Below are 23,575 nucleotides of genomic sequence, written 5' to 3' on the forward strand. Positions count from 1 at the left end.
TGTGTGGGTCGTTGATAATAAAATGTGAGGCTGGATGAATACAGCAGGCCCAGCAGCATCTCAGGAGCACAAAAGCTGACGTTTCGGGCCTAGACCGTCATTTTCTGGTTGGCAGATGTAACAGAGAGTGTGCCACAGGGATCAGTGGTAAGGCCTCAACTTTTTACAACTTATACAAATGACTTGGGTGAAAGATCAGAGTTATGATTGCAAAATTTACATGTGACACAAGGATTAGGTAGGAAAGTAGGCCCTGAAGAGGGTGAAGAAGGTGCAGAGGGATAGAGATAGGTGGTGATTGGGCAGATATCTGGTGAATTGAGTATATAATGTGGTAAAATTTAAAGCTTTGGCAAATTTCTGTAGCTCAGGTTGTGGATGAGGTTGTTAACTTGCTCCCAAGCTGGCTTGTTTTTTGTGTAGACATTTTGTCTCACTGCGAGGAGACATCATCAGTGAAGCCTCTGATGAAGCGATGTTATTCTACTCCACTCGGAACTTATACTGTCCGGTCCGTTAAGGTCAATTCTGTCATTTCCAGTTTTGGTTTTGTATGGGTTTGTGTATGAATTCCCATGCATGTCTATGTTTAACTTGGGCTACTAGGGTTACTTTGTCCAGTTAAACTTGCCCCAGACAATCAAGGCCATCAGTTTAACTGGGAGAAGGTAACCATAGCAGCCCAAGTCAAACGTAGGCACGCACAGGAATTCCTAAAGGCATGGTCCTCCACCCATACTTCAATCAACAAACATAGAGTTGGACCCCATATACAAACCCATACAGATCAAAACCAGAAATGACTGTATTCGCCATAATGGACCGGACAGTATCAACTCCAAACGGAGTAGAATAACATTGCTTCATCGGAGGGTCCACTGATGATGTCACCTAGCATGGTGACGAAACATCTGAACAAAAACAAGCCAGCTCGGCGAGCAAGTCAACAGCCTCGATGTGCTAAAACGTAAAGTTGTCAGTTTGGCAGGAAGACTGAAAAAGAAGCATGTTATGTAAATGCTAGAGTTAGAGATCTCTATGATGTAGAGGGATCTGATTGTCCTAGTGCATAAAGCTGCAAACGTTAGTATGCAGGTACAGTAATTAATTAGAAAAGTTAAGAAAATGTCTTGTTTATTGCAATGATAATTGAATAGAAAAGTAAGCACGTTGTGCTTCAGTTCCATGGACCATTTGTGGGGCATTGTGTACAGTTTTGTGTCCTTACTTAATCAGGGATGTAAAAGCATTTGGTAACAGTTCGGAGAAGGTTGACTAGACTAATAACTGGAATGATCAGGTTATCTTATAAGGAAAGGTTGGACAGACTGCACGTGCATCTCTGGAATTTAGAAGATTAAGAGGTGACTTGATTGAAACATGCAAGATCATTAGGAGTCTTGGCAGGGTGTTTGTGTAAAGAATGTTTCTTCTTGTGGGACACTCTAGAACTAAAGGTCACTGAAAGAGTCCCCTATTTAATACAAAGGTGATATGAAATTTTCTCCCCTGAGGGTTGACTATTTTTGAAATTCTCTTCTCCAAAGGGTGGTGGAAACAGAGTACTTGAATATTGTTATGGAAAAAATACATAAATATTTGATTGACTGTGGGACAAAAAGTTATTAGGCAGAGGGAAATGTAAATTAATCAGATCGGCCGTGATCTTATAAAATATTGGAATAGGTTTGGGGGCCAACTAGACAACCTCTGCTAATTGTTTGTATGAACTGCAGAATTTCAAAAAGGCAGCTCACCACCAGCTTCTGAAGGGCAGTCAGTGACATGTAATATCCAGTGATCCCACATAAAGAAATACTTTAAAAAGTTTAGAGCCCGTTAGTCTATTGTTAACTATTGCATGAAAAGGTTTACTCATTTTCTCTGCCATATTAAATAGTTGACTTAAACTGCAACTCTCAAATGCATAATTTATTACAATCTCTATAATTATTGGGTGATTTTATAGGTACAAATTTAAATGTCATATACAGCCTATCCATTGAACAGGCTTGTGTGTGAGTAGTTCAGGTTTTTCTAGCAGAAGCTACCTGTATAGTTCTACTTGGATTTAAAATATAGCCATAGTTCCAAGGAAGGGTCACCAAACCCAAAACGTTCACCCTGATTTTTACTTCACAGATGTTGCCAGATCTGCCGAGCTTTTCCAGCAACTTCTGTTTTTGTTCCAAATATATCCAACTGATTTGTTGTTGCCTTGCTTTACAACAGTAGTTCTTTACGTCTTGTGCAGATATTTTCTAATATATTTATTTTCTTCTCAGTATTCTGTCTGACAGAAGCAGTCTGAGAGATGCAGCTGGTTCATCCTCAATAGACATCGATATCAACGTTCAGCGGACATTAGAGGACAGCCTAGCCATGGAGGCTTATGAGAGGAGGATACGACGTCTAGAACAAGAAAAACTTGAACTGAGTCGGAAACTTCAAGGTGAGGCTTTTAAACAAAGTATCCATCTGGTTTGTGACATTGTGAAGCACTCTCCCTTCATGTCTAAATTTGTAAGGCTAAAGCACACAGGAGCTTAGGAACAGTAGTAGATTAGTTAGCCCCTCTGAACTGTGTTCTGTCTCCTTGTACCCTCTCGCCAATTTAGTCCATAATCTATTATTTTATCAAAAATCCATGAATTTCTCAATTAGAGTGAATAATACATATAGCGTCAATTACAAACTTCTTCCATGGTTGACGTGTAGAAGTGTTTATAAATTTTGCTCCTCTAAAAACCTACCTTTAATTTTTTGACTATGCCTCCTTGCCTTGTATTCACCAATATTCCAATTGTGTTCTAGTCAGGACTTTGTATAGCTAAAGCGGAATTTTACCCTCTTGTATTCTAGTCCTCAAGATAAAGCCTAGCATCCATTATTGCCTTTAGTTTGCTTTAATATTTGTCCGTGATGTTTTGATGAGCTATGTACCTCAACCGCAGTCTGTCTTTGGATCTCCACTGCTTAAAGCTTTCATCATTTCACCAGCCCAGAGTAAGAATAATTAACTGGAGAAAAACCAGCTTTAGTAGTGTGACAATGGATTGGACCCAAATCGACTGGAGTTAAAGATTAGCAGGTGAAAATTCATCGGCGCAGTAGCTGTCTTTAGAGAATTGATAATTAATGCATGGACATGGTCTGTTCTCATGAATGTGAGACAAGCATATATAGCGCTTCCTGGATAATGAAAGAGATAGTGATTAAATGGATAATGATGGGATTGTATAGGGGGAGGGCTGAAGGGCCTGTTCTGTGCTGTAATGTTCTATGTTCTAAAACGAAGAAGAAGAAGAACACTGACAGCCAGCATTTCAAAGGGAATGTAGAAATCTTCTATTGGCATATAAATAATAAAAGGGTGCTAGAGGAGGAGGGTGGATGACTTAGGACCGAAAAGGGGACTACGCATGGAGGCATTGCTGAGGTATTAAGTTGATACTTGTGTCTGTCTTTAGCAAGAAACAAGATGTTTTTCAGGTTCTGATGAAAGAGGAGGCAGTTCCAACATTTTGCTTGATGCATTCATGGGACATAGGCGTTGCTGGCAAGGCCAGTATTTATTGCGCATCCCTAGTCAACGCTTGAGAAGATGGTGGTGAGATGCTGCATTGAACCACCAATCCATTTGGCTTAATTACTCCCACAATACTATTAGGGAGGGGTTTCCAGGATTTTGACCTAGTGACATGGAACGAAAAGTAAAGCATTTCCAAGCCAGGATGGTGTGCAGCTTGGAGAAGAGCTTACAGGTGGTGGTTTTCCCATGTAACTGCAGCTCTTGTCCTGCAAGATGTTAATGATTATAGGTTTATTACTGTCTAACGAAGCTTGGTAAGTTACTGCAATGCATCTTGTAGATTGTAAACTTTGCTGCTACTGTCTGCCAGTGGCAGAGAGAGTGAATGTTCTACGATGTGATGCTGTTTAAGAGGTCGAACAACTGCACACAGACTAAAAATAAAGTTCAGATCTGTACACTTAAATAATGCACAGGTAAGTTTCAGTAGTTTTCTCCAGGTATTTATTTCACATTATTGAATTTTAAAAAAGAATTCATCTTATCTGTTCCTTAGTAATCCAATCATTTTGTGTAAAGTAGTTGCCTCTTGCTGCCCTGTTTCAATGTTTGACTCCATTTCAGGAGGTAAAATTTCACACCTTTATATCAGTTTCATTTCTGGGCTGTTATGTTTACTGTATGTGTGGCAGTGATGGGTTACCCAGACTGTTCACTTTGGAATTTAAGGCCATATCTTAATCCCTGTACATTGTCCACAGTGCAGTTTCAAAATTCCTAGTGCCTTAATGCTGCTTCACTTTGTCTTGTTTGTTAGAGTCTACACAGACTGTTCAGGCACTTCAGTATTCAACAGTGGATGGTCCACTAACTGCGAGCAGAGAACTGGAAATTAAAAATTTAAAAGAAGAAGTAGAAAAATTGAAACAACAAGTATTAGGTAATATATTCAATTTTATGTTGGGATTTGCTGTGTTGGTTGAATTCTGTTCATGTTTAATCCAAGAGAATATTCTGAAAGTGCTATGTGATATGGCAGAATTGTTTGTTTAAAGGCAAATTCGTAAATATACTTGAGTTGGAAAAATTGTACTACAATAGGGAAAGATCACGGAACTGCAACTGATTGGAAAGCCGTTTGAAAGAGCAGACACAGGCACATAATCAGAATTACTTCCTTCCATGCCATGCAGTTGTACAATTGTTGATTTTGATACTTTCTTAGATGATATGACACAGGACCAGAAGTAGGTCATTCAGCCCATTGAGTCTGCTCCGCAACTCGGTGAGATCATTAGTTGACTTGATAATCCTGAACTCCACTATCCTGCCTCTTCCAAATAATCCTTGATTCCCTTACTGACTAGAAATCTATTTCAGCCTTGAATACTTTAACAACCCAGCCTTGACAGCCATCTTCATTAAAGAATTCTTTGTACATAAAAGTCAGTTATGAATTTGCTTTGATTTTCTGCTGAGATAGCTTCATACTAGAAGGGACTGTCCACAAATGTGCCTCTGCCAATGGGAGGTCAATTCAGTTTATATATTTACCAATCTTAAGATAAAGGAGAAAGAGTGAGTCAGTTACTCCCGAATCCTGCTGCAATTTTCAAGAAAATCATGACCAATCAGATTGTTGTTTCAAAATCCATTTACCCACTGGGCTGCCTTGACTCCCTTGTAAATCAGAACTGTCTTATTTAGTATTGAATATATTCAATGGCGCAGCCTCCACTACTGAAGCATGACGAGCCTCAGGTTAAACCACCACAGTCATCTCTCTCTCTTACTGTCTCTCTCTCTCTCTCTCTCTAGTGGGAGGGCAGCCAATGATCTGGTTGGATAATGGTTACTTTATCTGTTTGACTCTTTGTGAAAGGGAATTCTGAAGATTAACAACCCTCTTAAAAAAACAGATCCCTTTTCATCTCAGTGTTAAGACACCTTATTTTGAAATGGTGCCCCAAGATTACTGTACAAGAGGAAGCATCCTTTCAGAACTGCCCTGTCAGGATCTTTCAGAATCTTGCATGTTTATAAAGAATGCAGAGAGTCAGTGGCATAATGGGAATGTATGACTTGACCAGTCCAGGCTAAAAAGTTCATTGCAGCAGTTAGAATTTGTACGCAGTTACTTACAAGAGAAATCTGAAATTGAAAGATCAGACATGTGGCTATGCAACTATAATCTTTGACCTAAAATCGCATCCATCCTTGCCTGGTCTGGCCTACGTATGATTCTGGATTTGCAGGTGTGGCCCTAAGAAATGAACTAGTAGGCTATTCTGTTTGGGGGCAAATAAGGATGAGCAACAAGTGCCAGCCTTGCCAAAATCACCAAATTTTTTGCCTCTTATTCTTTTGAACTCCAATAAGCCTGGCACATCCCACTTTATCATTACCATTAAACTGGGGAATCAGTTCTGGTTCAAGGAGAGAATGCCAGGCGCAGCATAAGTCATATATAAATGTGAGATGCTAGTTGGGTGAAATTACAACACAGGACTGCTTGCATGCCAAAGAGTGGAAGAATGTTATAAAGCTAAAAGCTTCCTCAAAACCAACAGATTAAATTGAAGTTCTACTTCCAACTGCAAATAGTGGTTGTCAACAAACAATGCACTTGTTGAGGAGGCCCACAAATATTCCCGTACTTAAATTTAGGAGAGCAAAGATGAAGCATTTACAGCCATCTCCAACCAGAAGTGTCAAGTGGATTATTGATGTTGTCTTCCTCCCAAGGTCCCAGCATCGCAGATGCCAATCTTCAGCCAACTGACTCTTGATATTAAGAAATAGTGGCAGGAACTGGATACTGCAAAGATGCTGGGCGATGACAACATTCTGGCAATTGAACTGAGACCACTTACTCCAGAACTAGCTGCAGCTTGAGTCAAGCTGTTGCAGTGTGCCAGCATCTATCTGTCAATGTGGAAAATTGCATAGGTACATGCTGTCTTGAAAAAGCAGGTCAAATCCCACGTGCACAGCTATTGCCCTATGTGTCTGTTCTCAATCCATCAGCAAAATGACAAAGGTGGTTGTTAACAGTGCTATCAAGCCGCACCTGGTCAGCAATATTCTGCTCACTGTCGTACAGTTTGGGTTTCACTGGTTTCACTCAGCTTCTGAACAGCTTTAGACTCATGCACGGACAAAAGAACTGATCTCCAGAGGTGACAGTAAATGACCTTACATTTGACTAGGTATGGCATCAAGGAACCCAACCAAGACTCATTGTGAATGTAATGTTGTGGTTGTTGGGTGTGAGTCATCTCAGCTTCAGAACGTCACTGCAGGAGATCTTTAGGGTAATCTCCTAGACCTAACCATCCTCAGCAGTTTTATCAATATCTTAATCTTTTTCTTAATATAAAAACTAGGAGCAGGAGTACGCCATCTGGCCCCTCGAGCCTACCCCACCATTCAATAAGATCATTTCTGATCTTTTTGAGACTCAAACCCACTTACTCCCCCTGTTCACCATAACCCTTAATTTCTTCACTGTCCAAAAATTTATCTGGCCTTGCCTTAAACGCATTCAGTGAGGTAGCTTCAACTGCTTCACTGGGCAGGGAATTCCACAGATTCACAACCCTTTGGGTGAAGAAGTTCCTCCTGACTTCAGTCCTTCATCTGCTTCCCTTTATTTTGAGGCTATGCCCCCAAGTCCTAGTTTGACCTATAAGCGGAAGCAACCTTCCTGCCTCCACCTTATCAAGACCTTGCCTCAATCATAAAATCAGAAGTGGCCAGTAACATTTATGCCACACAGGTGCCAGTTAATAACCATCCCTTGCAAAAGGGCATCGAACTGTCTCCCCTTGATGTTCAATGACACAAAATTCTTGCTACTGAATTTCTGCCGGCTACCATTTACCATAATCAGAACTGGTCCGGCTGTTATAACTGTTGTGGATATAAGAGCCTGTCAAAGTGTAGGGGTTCTATGGTAACTGTAGTGATTGAGTCTAGGTTGACCTTTTTAACTATGAAGTTCCTGATGGGGGTTGTTAACCTGGGCCAATCAGGAAAGCCCTGGCTGACCAATATAACCAGGACATTAGAATCTACTCAGCTGAGGACTCATTCCGAGCTGGTTGGCCGCAGCCAATGTACTGTGCAGTAGTAAAGAAGCGGTGACTCGGTGACAGGACCCAGCCTCTGTGCAGTTATTTCAGCAGCGACGGGAGAATACAGGATGCACCTGAGGAACATTCACCTACAACTTTCATCATGGAGTTGGGTTAAGCATTTCTGGCATCATACCTCTATTTAGGAAGCTTGACTCATTCGACCCTGCTGTCGAAGACTGGGTCTAGCATGTTGAGAGAATGGGATATTTTTCCAGCAAATTACATTGGAGCAGATGAAAAGCAACAGATAATCGTTCTGACTGTTGGACCCGCAGCGATTTTGGGTCTTTGCTTTCCCAGAGGCACCAGACAGTAAAACCTTCCAGGAGTTGACAAAGTTAGTTAACAGTGTTATGACCCCAAACCACCTCTAATTTTGAGATGCTTTCAATTTTTATTCAGCTGTTAGAAAACCAGGGGATTCTGTATTGGGATTTTTGGCAAGGTTACAATAACTCGAAGAGGCATGTGATTTTGGGTTAACCCTGAATGAAATTCTGAGAGATTGTTTGTTATGTGGAATTAGTGATGGAGCCATGCAGAAACACCTACTAGCTGAGGCCTAACTGGACTTCAGACAGGCAGTGCAGCTTGCCTTGTGATTAGAAAATGCGGCAAATGTAGCATGGGAACTACAGGACATTCCCATTGTCATCTAAGGTGTTGGCCCACTATAATCTGAAGCTAGAACTAGTGCTGACATGCAGTGCCTCCCCATATAGAATCGGGGTAGTGTTGGCACACCAGTGGCCCACTGGAGAGGAACGCCTAGCAGGGTATGCTTCCCGGACTTTGATGCTGAACACATGTATGCCCAGGTAAAGAAGGAAAGTTTGGTGGTCATATCTGGTGTGAGGAAGTTCCGCAAATACCTTTATAGACAGGAATTTATGATAGTCACAGATCACAAACCCCTGCTAGGGTTACTGAAGGAAGACAAGGCAGTGCTGCCTGTAGCTTCTGGTAGAAATCGGCAGTGGGCCCTTATTTTCATTGTGTTCAAGCACAAATTAGAACATTGGCCAGGAAGCCAAATGGTTAATGCTTTCAGCTGCCTCCCACTGGCTGATAATACTCCACCGATGGTGCCTCTCCTGGAAGAATCCATTTTGGCTTTCAACTTCCTGGACACTCTTCCAATCAGGCTGGATGATATCCGACTGTTGACACAGAAAGATCCTGTCCTAATGAAGCTGAAACAGCTGGAAGTAAATGGAGGAAACAGAAGTGCCATCACAACAAGGATTGAAACTTTTTTGGACCCTGAGAAACCAGATCACTGAAGAGGACAGCATGTCACTGAGGGGGAGCAAGGGGTGATTATCCTATTAAAGGTCACGGGCAGATACCGGCTAAACTCCACGAGACTCATCCAGAGGTTTCCAAGATGAAGATACTAGCAAGAAACTATGTCTCGTGGCCAGGTTTGGATGCCACCATAGCTGCATTGGTGGGACAGTGCCCAAAGTGACATCAAAGACAAAAATTGCCACCAGCAACACACCCACATTCGTAGGAATGGCTGGGTAAACTCCTGGACTCGGTTTCATGTCAACTATGCAGGTCTTTTCATGGGCTCAATATTCCTGGTAGTTGTGGATGCCTGTTCAAAGTGGCTGGCCGTGCATAAAGTTCGTTCAGCAAGCTCGGGGATGACAGTTGAGAAGCTGCGAGCATTGTTCACGACACATGTAGACTCCCAGAAGTATTGGTCACAGACAATGAGACATCACTCACCAGCAGGGCATTCAAATATTTCCTGAAGTCCAATGGCATTTGGCACATAAGAACAGCTCCATTACACCTGTTACCCATTGGTCTAGTGGAAAGAGACCAAGGCTGGCTTAAAGAAGCAACTTAAAGTGTCAGTTGAGACCAAACCGTCCCAATGCCTGTTCAATTGTATGACCACTCCATGTGCAACAACAGGGATAGCTCCAGTGGAGTTGTTGGGGAGAAGATTCCACAACAGGCTAAGCCTGATATTTCCAGACCTGGGGGCAGGGTGAAATAGCAGTAGAAACGCCAATGCATGCCACATGCCCCCTCTAAATGTGAGAGACAGTTTAATTCAGAAGATGAAGATTGGTGCTAGAACAAATGGCCCTGTATCTATATGAAGCGAGGTCAGGTCCCGTGACTTACAAAGTTAGGTAGATGATACAGTGCTAAACAGTATCACCTGAAAGCTATTACCTCGCAAACAGGACAAGAACAAAAAATACCTGGCCCCACAGAAGAGTCTGAAGGCTATGTTGAAAGGACAATTGCTCCCCCTTTATCTAATGTTGAGCCAACCTCGGATTCCAAAATGGATGCAGCCGCAATACTGTTGCCACCAGAGGAAGAGGAGAACACTCATTTGAGCCGTTCCAGATACAAGAAATGGGCCCTGGTCCGGTACATGCTGCCTGTGTCTGAGTCCAAGCTGGAGGAACCTGATCTGGGATGAAAATGTCGTAACAGAAGCTACAAGCCAAAGACCAGGCCTACATCCCCAGACTTAGTGGGGGAGAGAGGTAGAGATTGGGTCCCGGATGACCCATTAACTACAAGATTCTTGATCGGAATTGTTAAACGGGCCAATCGGGAAAACCTTGGCTAATCAATATAACCAGGAGATTAGAATCTCCTCAGTCGGGGATTGATTCCAAGCTGGTTTGCCACAGCCAGTGTACAGTCCAGTAGTAAAGAAGGGGTGACTTGGAGATGGACCCAACCTCTGTGCAGTTATTTCTCACTTGACTGCCCAAAGTCTGTCTGCCATCTGCATTGCACAAGTCAGGAGTGATGGACTGTTGATTTGCCTGAGTAGGTTCAGTTCTAATAACACACAAGGAGATCATAAGGCCTCAAATATAGAAACATGGAGAAATGGGAGCAGGAGTGGGCAAAACTATCATTTCAGTCTATTCCACCCCCCATTTCGATCATGGCTGATCAGCCAACTCAATAATCTTTTCCTGCTATTCCCCCATAAAGTTTGATCCCTTTATCCCCAAGTACTATATCCAACTCCTTCTTGAAATCATACAGTGTTTTTGCCTTAGCTGGTTTTTGCATTAGCAAATTCGACAGTCTTACCACTTTCCAGCTGAAGAAATTTCTTCTCATCTTAGTCATAAATGGTTTGCCCCATATCCTTAGATACAGTGATAATGGGAACTGCAGATGCTGGAGAATCCAAGATAACAAAGTGTAGAGCTGGATGTTGCTGGAAGAAGTGAATGTTGATGGTGGTGGATGGGCTGCTTTGTCCTGAATGGTTTTTGCTAGAATTCTCTGAGGAGTTAACAGAAAGGATAGATAAAGGGGAAGAAGTGAATGTAATGTATTTGGATTTCAAAAGATGTTCGATGAGGTACCACACATTAGGTTACGTAATAAGACAAGAGGCCTGCATTGTTGGAGATAGTAGGTCAAGCAGCATCTCAGGAGCACAAAAGCTGACGTTTCGGGCCTAGACCCTTCATCAGAGAGGGGGATGGGGAGAGGGAACTGGAATAAATAGGGAGAGAGGGGGAGGTGGACCGAAGATGGAGAGAAAAGAAGATAGGTAGAGAAGAGAGTATAGGTGAGGAGGTAGGGAGGGGATAGGTCAGTCCAGGGAAGATGGACAGGTCAAGGAGGTGGGATGAGGTTAGTAGGTAGATGGGGGTGCGGTTTGAGGTGAGAGGAAAAATAGGTTAGGGAAGCAGAGACAGGCTGGACTGGTTTTAGGATGCAGTGGGGGGAGGGGACGAGCTAAGCTGGTTTTGTGATGCAGTGGGGGGAGGGGAAGAACTGGGCTGGTTTTGGGATGCGGTGGTGGAAGGGGAGATTTTGAAGCTGGTGAAGTCCACATTGATACCATTGGGCTACAGGGTTCCCAAGCGGAATCCTCATTCTGATATTATACCCTCTGGTCCTAGCCTAAGAGAATTGACCTTTCTACATATACCCTGTAAAGTGCCCGAAGAATCTTGTGAGCTTCAATGAGGTCAACTCTCAATCTTCTAGACTCTAAAGTGTGCAGGCCCAAACTACTCGACCTCACCTCATAAAACAATCCCCCCATACCTGGTATATGTCCTCCCTTCTCTGAGTTGTCTTTTGTGCCAATGTATGTCTCTTTCAATTAGGGCTCAAAACTGTTCACCGAATTACACATGTGGTCTGACTTTTATAATGACAGTAAAATCTGTCAATTTTAATACTCCATTCCCTTTGAAATAAAAGCCAGCATTTCATTTACCTTCACTTTTACCTACTGAATTCGGATACTAGCTTTTTGTGATGTGTGAACAAGGACTCCCTCATCCCCCTGTTTTCTAATTCCTTAGTTCTGAAGTAGGGTCATCGGACCCGAAACGTTAACTCTGTTTTTTCCTTCTCAGATGCTGCCAGACCTGCTGGGCTTTTCCAGCAACTTTGTTTTCGTCCCTAATCCCTCTGTTCTGTTGCTTTTTGTAATATTTCTTTAGTTAAATAACATTCAGCTGCTCTATTCTTTAAACCAAAGTGTATAACCTCACACTTTCCCGCATTACAGTATATTTGCCAAGTTTTTGCCCACTAGCTTAATGTGTCTATGTCCCTTCACAGAGTCTTTGTATCATCCTTACTGCTTGCCTTCTCACCTAATTTTGTGGCATTCACACATTGGTTGTAGTACATTCACTTTCCTTATCCAAGTTATTAATGTAGTGCTAGCCCACTAGTTACAGGCTTACCATCCTGAAAATGCCCCCCTTATCACAATCCTATCTTCTATTAGTTATCCAGTCCTCTATCCATGCTAATTTACTATCTCCAACAATGCAGGCCTCTTGTCTTATTACGTAACCTAATGTGTGGTACCTCATCGAACATCTTTTGAAATCCAAATACATTACATTCACTTCTTCCCCTTTATCTATCCTTTCTGTTAACTCCTCAGAGAATTCTAGCAAAAACCATTCAGGACAAAGCAGCCCATCCACCACCATCAACATTCACTTCTTCCACCAGCAAAGCACAGTGGCGATAGTGAGAACCATCTCCATGAATGCTTGCAGCAGCTCACCAAGAATCCTTCAACAGCACCTTCCAAACCACATTCACTACCATCTAGATAGACAACAACAACAGAATCATGGAAGCACCATCACCTGAAAATTCTCCTCAAAGCCACATACCTTCCTGACCCAGAATGATAATTATCACTGGGTCAAATTACTAAGACTCCTTCTCTAACAGCATTTTAGGTGTACCTTCACCCACAGACTGCAGCTCACTAAAACCTTCTCAATGGCAGATTGGTGTAGGCACCCAGCAAATCTCACATCCCATGAACAAGAAAAGGGAAATTGTTTCAAGTGATATCTTGATTGTGTATGATGAGGGTAATTACTCATTTCAGGTGGTGCCTCTTTAATTTGAGCTGTTTTGATGGTAGTTATTATGAAGCCAAGGATTTAGTTGTTGAGCAAATATTTTAATTTGATATTGTTGCAAATAACAGGCAAATTCCATCATAGTGTTTTGGATTGTCAGCCTGGATTGTAAGCTAAAGCACTAAGCTTGAATTGCACAACTCGCTGGCTTAGAGGTGAGGTTGGTACACACTGAGCTACAAAAATAACCTTTATGATTACAGAGTAATTTCATACACAGACCAAAATTATTTTTTTGTTCCTTGTAGCTAAATAGGTGATTTATTCATTAATTGGCACATAAAAGCTACAGACACTTAAATCATAGTTGAATTCTGCTGCTGCACTTTCTGACCTATCATATCTGTTTTACATTTCTGCATACTGTTGCTGTGAATGTTGTTTTAGCTTTCTCCACAACCAGTATTTCACCATGTCTTCTTGTGCTGTAATTGGCTGATTTATCACTTAACACAGTGTCCCAGAAGAAGTAAAAAAGGTTTGTTAACACGTGAAAAGCCTGCAGTGTATACTACTCTTGGAGAAGGCAGCCTTGTTCTCACTTGGAGTAGACATCTAGGCTTAAATTTGCAAGCTATTGCACTTGCCACCTTGCATAGCAAAAATTGCACCATCAGAAAAAATGGAATGGACTATCCTACAAAGTTTTCATATTGAATCATAGAATTCCTAGAGTGCAGGGGAAGCTGTTCGGCTCATTGAGACCACACCAACCCTCTGATGAATATCCTACTCAGAACCATCCCGCTGCCCTCTCCCTGTAACCCTGCATTTCCCATGGCTAATCCACCTAACCTGCGCTTCCTTAGTCACTATGGGAATTTAGCATGGCCAGTCCACCAAACCTGCACATCTTTGGACTGTGGGAGTAAACTGGAGCACCCAGAGGAAACCCACGCAGGCATGGCGAGAACGTGCCAACTCCACACAAACAGTCAGCCGGGGTGGAATCGAACCTTGGCCCCTTGTATGTGCCATCCACCGTGCCACCATAAATCCCTTCTGGTCAGGAATGGGGAAATTAAAATGGGGAAGTTATAATTTAATACTCATTTTGGTTCTGCTTCAATAAATAACACCCCAAAAATGTTGGACAATGCAGTGTCTGATGAGAGGGAGGAACTGAAGAAAATCAGAATCAGGAGGGAAGTGTTTTGGAGAAATCGGTGGAGTTAAGGAGTGATAAATCCCCAGGGCCCAATAATCTACATCCCAGAATACCTGGAAGTGGCCCTAGAAATAGTAGATGTATTAGAGGTCATCTTTCAAGATTCTAGCCTCTGGAACCATTCAAATGGATTGGAGTATAGCCAATGTAACCCCATATTTCAAAAAGGATGTAGAGAGGAAACAGGGAATTTTAAACCGATTAGTCTGACATCAGTAGGAGGGAAAATGCTATAAAAGATAAAAGGTTATAAAAGATTTAAAATCAGAGCACTTGGAAAATTGTGACAGGATCAGTCAGAGCCAGTGTGAATCTACAAAAGGGAAATCATTCTTGACAATTCTGCTGGAATTCTTCAAGGATCTAATCAGTAAAGTTAATGAAATGGATGTGGTTTACTTAGGGTTTGAAAAGGCTTTCGATAAGGTCCTGCAAAAGTGATTAACCTGTAGCATTAAAGCATATGTGATTGGGGATAATATACTGACATGGACAGAGAACTGGTTGGCAGACAGGAATCAAAAAATAGGAGCAAATGGACCCTTCTCAACCACAAGGATCGATGCTAATCAGCCAATTACAATGTATATTAATTATTTAGATGAGGGAACTAAATGTTACATTCCCCAGGTTTGTGGATGAGACAAAGCTGGTTGGGAGTGTAAACTGTGGAGGGAATGCAGAGATGTTTCAGTGTAATTCAGACAAGTTGAGTGAGTGGACTAATGCATGACTGGTGAAGCATAATGTGAGGGTATCCACTTTGGTAGCAAAAACAGAAAGACAGATTATTATCCAAATGATAATAAGATTGGGAAAGGGGAGGTGGGGGTGGGGAGGTGTGCAGTGAGACTTGGCTGCCTGGGTGTCTTTGTACACCAGTCGCTGAAAGTAAACATGAAGGTGTGGCAGCTGTGGCAGGCAGTGAAAAAGGCAAATGATGTCTTGGCCTTAATTGCAAAAGGGTACAAATATACGAGCAGGATGTCTTGCTGCAGATGTAGAGAGCCTTGATGAAACTAAATCTGGAGTATTGTGTGCAATTTTTGTCTCCTTATCTGAGGAAGGATGCTCTGGCTCTCAAGGGAGTGCAATGAAGGTTTACCAGACTGATTTCTGAGATGGCAGGACTGATTTATAGGGAGAGACTGGGTCGGTTAGGACTATAAAGTTGCTGGAAAAGCTCAGCAGGTCTGGCAGCACCTGTGGAGGCGAAAACAGAGTTAACGTTTTGGGTCCAGTTACCCTTCCTCAGTTCTGAGGAAGGGTCATCAGATCCGAAATGTTAACTCTGTTTTCTCCTCCACAGATGCTGCCAGACCTGCTGAGCTTTTCCAGTAACTTTGTTTTTGTTCCTGATTTATAGCATGCTCAGTTTTTTTGGTTTTTATTTCCGTTAGGACTCTATTCACTGTGGTTTAGAAAAACTCCCAAAGAAACTTTTAAAATTCTAACAGGCCTAGCCTGGGTAACTACAGGAAGATGTTCCCAGAACTGGGAAATCTGGAACCAAAGGACACGATCTAAAGATACAAGGTAGACCATTTAAGACAGAGATGAGGAGAAATGTTTTTTTCTCTTACTCAGTTGTGGGATGTGGGCTTCGCTGCCTGGCCACCATTTCTGCCCATCCTAAGTTTCCTTTGAGGAAGTCGTGGTGAGGTGCCTTCTTGAACTGCTGCAGTCTGCTGCCCTTGTCCTTCTAGATGGAAGTGGCTGTGCGTTTGGAAGATGCTAAGTCAGGATCTTTGGTGAATTTCTGCAGTGTATCTTGCAGATAGCGCAACTGCTGCTACTGAGTGTCGGTGGTGGAGGGAATTTCTTTACCCAGGGAGAGGGGAGTGTATGGATTTCTCTGCCACAGAAAGTAATTGTGGCCAAAATAGTGAATGTTTTCGAGATGGAGTTAGATTTAGTTCTTAAGGCTCAGGGAATCGAACGGCATGAGGATAAAGTGGGAGCAGAACACTGAGTTGGATATTCAGCCAAGTTGAATGGTAGAGAAGGCTCAAAGTGCCGAATGACCGACTGCTCCTGTTTTCTATGGTTTTTCAATGTTGAGACATTCCTTTTCACTCCTCAGTTTGGGCTGCATTAGGAAAGCTCCTGAGTTACTGCAGTTGGCCTCCGTGCATCTGTATTATACAGGAGAAAATGCACATGGTAACCATTTTGCAGAAAGTGTACATGTGTATGAAGAGAAGCATACTTATCCATGATCTCCTACCTGTTTGAATACATGTTAAAACTGTCAAATGAAGAATACTTGAGGGCTGCCAATGCCAAGGAACCTGGATAACAAAGTGTGGGGCTGGATGAACACAGCTGTTGAAGAAGGCAGCTCACTATCATCTTTTCTACGGTTATTCGGGATGAGCAATCGATGCTGGCCCAGCTAGTGCCATTCACATCCTATGAACATATGTAAAATATTCCAAGCTTCGAGATCACAAACTGTGACTGTAAGCATTGTGTATTGTTGATGCTGGCCTTAGGTACTCTATTGCCAAATAACTTTACTAATTATGCAATTTTACACAAGATGAAAGCTGGCTAGACGCACCACTACAAGCTTAGGAGCACAAAAGCTGATGTTTCAGGCCTAAACCTGTGGAACAGTCCCTCTTCCGCACCTACAATGGCCCGAAACCCCACCTCTTCCTCCATTACATTGATGACTGTATCGGCGCCGCATCATGCTCCCAAGAGGAGCTCGAACAGTTCGTCCATTCCACCAATACCTTCCACCCCAACCTTAAGTTCACCTGGGCCATCAAAAAAAAATTACCTCGGCTATCAAGGAACCCGGATCTATTTGTTGAACGTTTCCCAAAAGCAGTCAGTATCATCAGGGGAGGAAAGAAGCAATCTAGACCAGCCTAAAAGTGGCAGTAGTTTTGATCCTGCAAACATATGTTATTAGGATTAAACCAAGTTTAGCACAAAGGAAACTATTCACAGGAACACTGGCAGCATTCATTGCATTTCCTTCACATACCTTTAATGGATCATATGCGAGTCAAATTGCAAATCCGACCCAAAATAATGTTTCATGATATCTGGGTTTGCAAAACTGCAGCTGAAAATTCCAGACATACAAAAGATAAATACTCTTGGGTGAGATTCTTGTCGCCAGTTATTGTTGAGATTGCTTCTTGTAGTGGTGCGTCTAGCCAGCTTTCATCTTGTGTAAAATTGCATAATTATTAAAGTTATTTGGCAATAGAGTACCTAAGGCCAGCATCAGCAATACACAATGCTTATAGTCACAGTTTGTGATCTTGAAGCTTGGAATATTTTACATATGTTCATAGGATGTGAATGGCACTAGCTGGGCCAGCATCGATTGCTCATCCCTAATAACCGTAGAAAAGATGATAGTGAGCTGCCTTCTTCAACAGTTGGTCTTTAAGGTGCGGATCATCCACTGTGCCGTTGAAAGAAATTCCATGAATTTAACCCAGAGACTATGAATGAATGGTAATATAGTCCCATGTCAGGATGGTATGTGTTTTACTGTTGTAGACAGCGGTGGAGTAGCCACTTTCTGTTTTTATTTCTCTTTTCCAGTATACACAGTATTTTACTTTCATTTCAGTATCTGAAGTGTCGTGAATGATGCTGAATGTTGTGTTAACATCAGGAAATATCCCTGCTTCTGACTTCAAGTTGGAGGAGTGTCATTGGAGATAGCTGAAGATGTTTGGACCTGGGTTACTACGCTGAGGAGATGTCCTGGAGCTAAGATGACAGACCTTCAACAATAGTGGATGGTGGTATCTGGGATTTTGTTAGTATTTCTGAGAGTACAACTGTCAGGCTGTTGTTTGACAAGGCAGTGGGACAGCTGTTCTAATTTTGGGACAAGCCCCACATGTTGGTAAAGAGGAATTTGCAAGATTGACCGCGCTAAGCTTTCCGTTGCTGTTGTTAAACTTTGTAGCAGTTTGATACAACTAAGTAGCTTGCTAGACCGTTTTGGAGAGTAATTAGGAGTGAATCACATTGCTGTGGATCTGAAGTTACATGTAGGCCAGGCAAGGCAGATTTCCCTCTCTAAAGGCTGTGTGTTCTTCTGATGCTTTGTTGAGCTGTTTACTGTTGTCTTGTGGCGTCTCTGATTTGTGCGTGCTTGTGCAGAGAGCTTTATTCTATATCTATCTCATGTTGTCTCTGATTTGCATTTACCCAACATCTATCTCTGGTCAATCTGTCCTGGTATATTCACTGCTCACAACACTGGAGAGACAAAATGCAGATTGGATATCCGGTTTGCTGAACATCTAAGTCTGTCTGTGAAAATGACCCCAAACTTCCAGTTGTCTGTTATTTCAACACACCACCACGTTCCTACACCAACATTTCTAATGAGGCCTGCTGCAGTGCTCCAGCGAGTCTTAGCTCAGCTCAGCCCATCTTTCGCTTGGGGACCCTGCAACATCTAAGACTGAACATCGTGTTCAATACTTTTAGAGCCTGTTTTTTATCCACCTGCGCATCCTGCTCCTGTCAGTTCTTTCAGTACAGCTTGCCCATTCTCATACTCTTCATCATATTGTTGCATTACATGGATTTCTTTCTGCACAGCTTACCCATTCTCTCCCGTTCTTAGCTGGCAGTATCCCTTATTCAGCTTCTCTTCTGTCCTGGCTTATAACAAATAATTCCCTTGTCATCTATCCCTTTGATATCTGTCACTGTTTTCCGTCTCAACCTATCAGCTCATATTCCCACCTAACCTCTCCCCACTACCTATCAATCCCTTCCAACTCTGTCTTCACCATAAGTGCACTTTTCCCAGCTGCTATCAGTTCTGTTGAAGATGCACTGGAACCAAAATGTTAACTCTTTCCTGTCCCCACAGATGCGGCCAGACTTGCTGAGTTTCTTCAGCAATTCCTGCTTTTATCTCTGGCCTGTATATTTGCTGTAGTTCATAGAAAACCTGGCTTAACAAGATACCTCAAGGAAATACAATTGGGAAAAATCATTAAAACATTGACTCTTCAGAATGTCCAAAAAACTTAAGTGAAGAGCTCAATGGGTTATTATCCTGGCAATGTTTCTACATGTGCCAGTTTTGAATCAAGCAGCAAAGTTTGACCAATTTTACACTGAAGAATATTTGTTGGCTAATTTTAACTCATTCCATAAAACAGTTAATGGATTCAACTGATGGATCATAGAGTCTTCTACATCTTCAAATGTTATAGCAATTCTTCTGCGCATTAAATTTCAGTTTCACATTATTTCAGACTTTAAGATTAGGAGTGTCTTTCAATTCTTCTGTCTCACCTTTGCCCTACTTCTCCTTAGTCTGCTTTCCATTAAGCCCCCAATCTAGGGACATGGTCCTTCAGAATGAGAAAACCCAGAATAAAATGTGAAATATTTTGACTGTAATCGCAGCTTGCTGACCCTTGTCCTCTGCATTTTTTGAGTATTCAGCAATTTGCTGATAGCTGGGAAGGCGCTTATGGAAGACTAAGAAATATGTAGAGATCGGAATGGTGAAGGAATCATTCAGTCAATGGTAGTGCATTACACTGACATTTAGCATTGGAAATGGTACTTGTCTCAGGTCAATGTAACTGAAAAGGATATTTCCAAAAAACATTTCAAAATTTCAAATCAAATCATTTTTTTATTTTAAAAATTTGGCTCAGTTTGTCAGGCATTTCAATCTTAAATCCTTCGGGGAATTTGATAAAACATGACATTTTTGTGCTTTTAGAAAACCATGTGTTTTCAGTTTAAGGAGAGGGGCGTCAAGGTTCTAAGAGTATTAATTCAAGTAACTGAATATGTTATATTTACGTTATCTATGCAAAACCAGTATTTACCTATGATTCATTTACTCATGAAGAATATTGAACAAGCTTGAGAGTGTTTCAGTTGCACTCGAGGGTGAAATTGATCTTGCCAGAAGTACAAAATAGATGCATTGTCGTTCAGCACACTGTTTTATGCTGCAAACAATTTTCCACTAAAATCTTGAGCAAAAATAATCACCACACTTTGTCAAAATTTACAAACTTTTGCTGTGCTTGTAATACTCTGGCACAGGCTTTTGATGTTCATAAAACAGTTCATATTACAGAATAAGAAACTCAGGAGGACTTAATATAATGTAGACAAACAGAAGGCTGGAAAAATACAGCAAGTCAGGCAGCACCTGGAGGAGGAGAAGTCAGCATTTCAGATATTTAGCAAATATGTAAAGATGGATAAATCTCTGGGACCTGATCTGATGTATCCAGGGAAGTTGTGGGAAGTAAGAGAGGAAATTACGAGACCCCGTACAGAAATATTTACATCATCTACAACTACGAGTGTGGCACCTGAAGACTCGAATGGCTCTCGTTGTACCTTTGTTTAAGAATAGTTGTAAGGAGAAACCAGGGAACTATAGACCTGTGAGTCTAATGTTGGTTGTGGCTTGCTTGTTGGAAGTGATTATAAAAGACAGGATTTATGGACATTTAGAGAGACAAAAAATGATCAGGGACAGTCAGCATGGTTTTGTGAGAGGAAAATCATGTCTTACAAACTTGATTGAGTTTTTTGAGGAAGTTACCAAAAAGGTTGATGATGTCAGAGCAGTAGACATTGTTTATTTGGATTTTAGTAAAGCTTTTGACAAAGTTCCACATTATAGACTATTTAGTAAGGTTAGGTTACTTGGGATTCAGGGTGAGCTTGCCAGTTGGATACATAATTGGCTTAATGGCAGGAGACAGACTAATGGTGGAGGGTTGCTTTTCGGACTGGACGTCTGCAACCAATGGTTTTTCCACGGGGATCAGTTCTGGGTCCCCTTCTGTTTGTCATTTATATAAATGATTTGGATGAAAGTGTAGAAGGCATCGTTACTAAATTTGCGGATAACGCCAAAATTGATGGCATTGCAGACAGTGAAGAGGTTTTCTATGATTACAAAAGGATCTTGCTCAAGGCAATGGGCTGAAAAATAGCAGATGGAGTTCAATCTGGATAAATGTGAGGTATTCTATTTTCATGTAACAAACAAGGGTAGGGCTTATACAGTCAATGGTAGGGCCTTGGGTAGTGTTGTAAAACAGGGGGACCTAGAGGTGCAGGTACATAATTCTTTGAAGTTTGTGTCACATATAGACAGGGTGGTTAAAGAAGCATTTGGCACGCTAGTGTTTATTGCTCAGTCCTTTGAGTGTGGGAGTTGGGAATTCATGTTGATGTTGTACAGGACATTGGTGAGGCCTCTTCTGGAATATTGTGTCCAGTTCTGGTCGCCCAGTTATAGGAAGAATATTAACAAGCTGGAGAGGGTTCAGAAGAGATTTACCAGGATGTTGCCGGGTATGGAAGGTTTGAGTTATCCAGGAAGACCGGATAGCCTGGAACTTTTTTCACTGGAGCATAGGAGGTTGAGGGGCAACCTGACAGATGTTTATAAAATAATGAGAGGTATAGATAGAGTTAATGGTGGTTGTCCTTTCCCTACAACTGGAGGATTTCAAGACTAGGGGACACAATTTTAAGGTGAGAGGAGAGAGATTTTATAAAGAAATGAGAGGCGATTTTTGTTACCCAGGGAGTGGTTTGCATGTAGAAGGAAATTCCTGAAGAAGCGTTGGATGCGGGTACTAGTACAACATTTAAAAACATTTGGATAGATACCTGAATAAGAAAGGTTTAGAAGGAAGTGGGCCAGGAGCAGGCAGGTGGGACTAGTTTCGTTTGGGATTATGTTCGGCATGGACTAGTTGGACCGAAGGGTCCATTTCCATGCTGTATGACTCTACCCCATAATGAATTTGTTAGATTAGAATCTAGTTGGGTGAGTAGTTTTATTGTGAAGTCATTTTCAGTGACTAAAAACTCAGTGAGTAGGTATTTTTCTAAAACATACCCAGGAAACAATCTGGAGATTTCACAATTGCAGGTGCCATCTTGGAGTCAACAATCTACCTCTGTCTGTTTTCCGTCACTTCTTTAGGACAACAACATGCTGCTGATATTGGCTTTCCAGTAACGACGTAGGATCTGTGTGATCAAGTGACATTTTCTAGCTCTAAACACAGCTCTAAAAAGAACAATATGCTCTGCCCCAATCTGGCATTATATCATTCTTGTTAGCCTCCGTGCCTCTGCTTATTTTTAATCCCTCATCAGATGTGGACTTCACTGGTAAGGCCAGCACTATTTCCCATTCCTAACTGCCTTTGAACTGACCGGCTTGCCGGGCCAATTCAGAAGGCAGTAAAGAGTTATGCATATTGCTGTAGGTCAAGGGTCATGTGTACGCCAATAATGTAAGGAGAGCAGATCTGCTTCCCTACGGGGACATTAGTGACCAAGATTCATTTTTACAACAAGGCAATGTTTATATATTCACCATATTTTAATTACAGATTTTTATTGAATTGAAATTTTGCCATCTGCCATGAAAGGATTCTAATTTACATTCCTGGATCATTAGTGTGGAGTTTGGGATTACTAGTCCAGTGATATTACTACATCACCACCACTTCCCTATAAAGTTCTGAACAGGCATGTTAAGCTTGATAGATTAGAACTGTTTCTCTCTACATAGATGCTCCAAACATTGCTGAGTTTCTCCAGTATTTTGATTGTTTTTTCAATTTCCAGTATCTGCGGCAATTTTGTTTTTACCTCCCCTTAATTCATGGGCCTGAGGACAATGGCATTGTTGGGTTTGGTAAGGTGTTGGGGCAGCGGTATTGTTGGGTTTGGTAAGGTGTTGGGGCAGCGGTATTGTTGGGTTTGGTAAGGTGCTAGGGCAGCGGTATTGTTGGGTTTGGTAAGGTGTTGGGGCAGCGGTATTGTTGGGTTGCGTTTGGTAAGGTGCTAGGGCAGTTGTGTTATTGTGTTGAGTTTGATGAGGTGTTGGGGCAGCAGGAGTCAAGGGACAGTTAAAATGGAACAAGTTGATTTGACTGTAAAAATGACATTTCTGTGAGATCAGGTAACTAATCATCCTGCAATTTGTTCCAGATTTCGGTCAGCTGGAGCAGCAGCTTGAAGAAGCAAGTCTCATCAGAAGGGATTTTGAAGATGGCTGTCGGCAAATTAAGGCACTAGAGAAGCAGGTCAAATTGTCAAAGCAGGAGAAAGATGATCTTCAGAAGGTAATTGCACATTCAGGTTATATTGCTTCTGTCATTTGAGAGTCCTAGAATGGTGGCTGCGCATTAACAGTGTTTCTTGCAAGAATTTGATAAAATATGTGTTAGGCCTAAACTTTTCATTTAATACCAATCGATCGTGTGAGCTTTTATTTCTGCTTGCAACATATGTCAACAGTGAAGAAGAAAAACTG

At 41.8% G+C, this 23,575-nt stretch overlaps 1 protein-coding gene across 10 annotated transcripts in view; it reads left to right on the forward strand.

The window, feature by feature from the left end:
- Positions 1–23,575, forward strand: part of LOC125452379 (serine/threonine-protein kinase MRCK alpha-like) — a 565,420-nt gene that overhangs the window by 389,108 nt on the left and 152,737 nt on the right. For all 10 annotated transcript variants that reach the window (XM_048530678.2, XM_048530679.2, XM_059645157.1 and 7 more), the window contains 3 exons: positions 2,286–2,452; positions 4,350–4,472; positions 23,251–23,384. In XM_048530678.2, the coding sequence (XP_048386635.1) occupies positions 2,286–2,452; positions 4,350–4,472; positions 23,251–23,384 (424 nt within the window). The remainder of the gene's footprint in view (positions 1–2,285; positions 2,453–4,349; positions 4,473–23,250; positions 23,385–23,575) is intronic.

This window comes from Stegostoma tigrinum, chromosome 4 (assembly GCF_030684315.1).
Source record: "Stegostoma tigrinum isolate sSteTig4 chromosome 4, sSteTig4.hap1, whole genome shotgun sequence".
NCBI lineage: Eukaryota > Metazoa > Chordata > Chondrichthyes > Orectolobiformes > Stegostomatidae > Stegostoma > Stegostoma tigrinum.